At 50.3% G+C, this 2,754-nt stretch overlaps 1 protein-coding gene across 1 annotated transcript in view; it reads right to left on the bottom strand.

Moving 5' to 3' along the window:
* Positions 1 to 2,754, bottom strand: part of PKD1L1 (polycystin 1 like 1, transient receptor potential channel interacting) — a 182,645-nt gene that overhangs the window by 36,196 nt on the left and 143,695 nt on the right. Inside the window, exon 50 of the mRNA XM_037728604.1 lies at positions 2,062 to 2,296. Coding sequence (XP_037584532.1) covers positions 2,062 to 2,296 — 235 coding nt within the window. The remainder of the gene's footprint in view (positions 1 to 2,061; positions 2,297 to 2,754) is intronic.

The following is a 2,754-nucleotide window of genomic DNA, read 5'->3' as shown; positions in this document are numbered from 1 at the left end:
GCCACCGCGCCGGGCCTATTATTTTTTCTTTTGAGATGAAGTCTCGCTCTGTCTCACAGGCTGGCATGCAGTGGTGCGACCTCAGCTCACTGCAACCTCCCTAATTTAAGCAATTCCCCTGCCTCAGTCTCCCGAGTAGCTGGAATTACAGGGGCATGCCACCATGCCCAGCTAATTTTTTTCGTATTTTTAGTAGAGATTGGGTTTTACCATGTTGGCCAGGCTGCTCTCAAACTCTTGACCTCAGGCAATCTGCCAGCCTTGGCCTCCCAAAGTGCTGAGATTACAGGCGTTAGCCTCTGCACCTAGACCCCAAGTAAAGCCTTCTAAAACTCCCTTATAAGCACTTTCTTAAAGTTCTCTATGTGGTTCTCTCTTCGTTGTTGAGTTATCTGTTGATTCATGCCTTCAATCACTGAGGCTTTGAGAGAAACCAGGGCACACCAGCAGGGCTTTAGGCATCTTCTCTGTCCTCTGCTGGAGTTACCTGCGTTGTGTCCCACTGGCCCGTTGTAAGGAGCTACAAACAGAATCACAGCAGGGTTCACTTTTGGGTGCTTAAGGTGATTAACAGCAGTGCTGTGCTGAGCCCTGTTGGAGCCTGAGGCAAAGAAACTGTCAGAAAACTGATCCTGTCATTGTCTACAATTTCCATATTTTGTCCAATATGATTTTTTGATATGAATTCTGATTTTTCATAAATATTACACCAGAATAGTGTTTGCTTTGATTACCAAGTATTTTTGGTGCCCGTTAAGTTTGATGCCCAAGGTAAGTGCCTCACGTGTCTCTCCCAGGCAGACCCTGACCAGTGTCCCATGCTCCCATCCTCCCTTCCACCCACACCAGCGTGCGCTAAGCTCTATGCAAATCTCGGCCTTTCCTGGGTCACTGAACAGTCCCTAGAGTCTAAAACCTCTTGGGACCCCCCCTCTTCACTGCTAAGGCAAAGTAACCTTGACCTGAAGAGTCAGCAGGACTTAGTTCTTCATAGCAGAAAAGTCAACTACAGGCAGAAAATCAGGAAAGTTCTCAAGGAATAACTCAGAGTGACTGGTGTTTTGGATTGTTCGGTGAAGCTGTGTGGACATATTTTATCTCACCAAGATCCCAGGTTCTATGGATTGAAGGTTTGTGTTCCCTTAAATTCACAGGTGGAACTCCTAACTTCCAGTGTGGATATACGTGGGGATGGGGCCCTGGTCCTATAGGCTTAGTGTTCTTACACAAAGAGACTCTAGACAGTTCTCTCTTGCTCCTTTCCCTGTGTATACCCACAAAGAAGAGGTTCTGTGAGCACACAGTGAGATGGTGGCCATCTCCCAGGACGAGAGCTTTTGCCAGAACCTGACCAGGTTGGGATCCTGATTACGGAATTCCAGCCTCCATAGTGTGGGAAATAAATGTCTCTTTTTTTTTTTGAGACGGAGTTTCACTCATGTTGCCCAGGCTGGAGTGCAATGGTATAATCTCAGCTTACTGCAACATCCGCTTCCCGGGTTCAAGTGATTCTCCTGCCTCAGCCTCCCCAGTGGCTGGGATTACAGGCATGCGCCACCACGCCCACCTAATTTTGTATTTTTAGTACAAATGGGGTTTCTCCATGTTGTTCAGGCTGGTCTCGAACTCCCGACCTCAGGTGATCCGCCTGCCTTGGTCTCCTGAAGTGCTGGGATTACAGGCATGAGCCACCACGCGCGGTCATAAATGTCTCTTTTTAAAGCACCCTGTGTAAGCTATTCTTTACAGCAGCCTGAGCCAAATCCCCAGGGGGATCTAAACATCAGGACCAATTCCCCCGTGATGAATTTGGTACCTCAAGAGGTCTATGTTTGCACTTGCCACACATGTGAGAAGTGGTTTCCCCACGGGGGGTCTTCTTCATCTCGTGCCCCTGCCCTTAGTGTGATGCCTGCCGCATGAAGGGGCCATGACAAGAGTGTGCCCAGAAGGGTGGGTAAATGGGTGGGGAACTAGTCCTGTCTGGTGGAGAAGCCCAGCCCAGGTGAAGCCCCAGCTCCCTGTGTACTTCCAGGAGGTCCAAGAGGCAGGTCAGCTTACCTGAGGAAGCACAAGGCGGCACTGCAGGGCTGAGTCACTGCGGAAGATGCTGAATGACTCCACCCGGGACAAGGGGATGAGACTCCCCGTGGGGAGAATCTCCACGCTCAGGGACACGCTGGTGAAGAGTCGGGTCGGAGGGTTATAGAGGGTGAAGTGCACAGACACGGCCCTGGTGCTGCGGTCAATCCATGTGCTGGCCCTGAGTCGGGACAGGGCTGTGTGGGCTTCAGACCTGTAAAGCAGCACACACTGGTGTAGGGCAGGGCAGGGAGGAAGGCACAGAAGTCGAATGAGGCTCCGAACTGCAGGTCCCATGCTGGGAACACCCCATGCAAGGCTTCACAAGGACAAACAGTGTCTGGGCTTCATGGGGCTGGACAGATGGCCCTCTATATCTAAGGGACGGCATCAACAGCCCTCTGTCCTCACTTCTTGACCCACCCTCTTCCCTGCAGGAGCCCAGGGGACCCTCAGGTAGGAGGGACCTGGAGAACAGAGGCCTCCGTTTCCCAGCTCCCCCCATGTAAGGTAGAGAGGCCCAGTGTCTCTCCCCAGGGACTCAAGAATAACTTACTTTTCTAGAGATCCCATTATTTGGAACAAACAAGTTGGGGGAGACAGTTATTAAATACTAATTTGTATTTAGTAACAATTAAATCATTTACTTCTTTCTTTTCTTTTTTTCTTTTT

This window comes from Cebus imitator, unplaced genomic scaffold (assembly GCF_001604975.1).
Source record: "Cebus imitator isolate Cc_AM_T3 unplaced genomic scaffold, Cebus_imitator-1.0 Scaffold272, whole genome shotgun sequence".
NCBI lineage: Eukaryota > Metazoa > Chordata > Mammalia > Primates > Cebidae > Cebus > Cebus imitator.
Note: the sequence above shows the minus strand (reverse complement) of the source record. Positions and strands in the feature narration are given on the sequence as shown.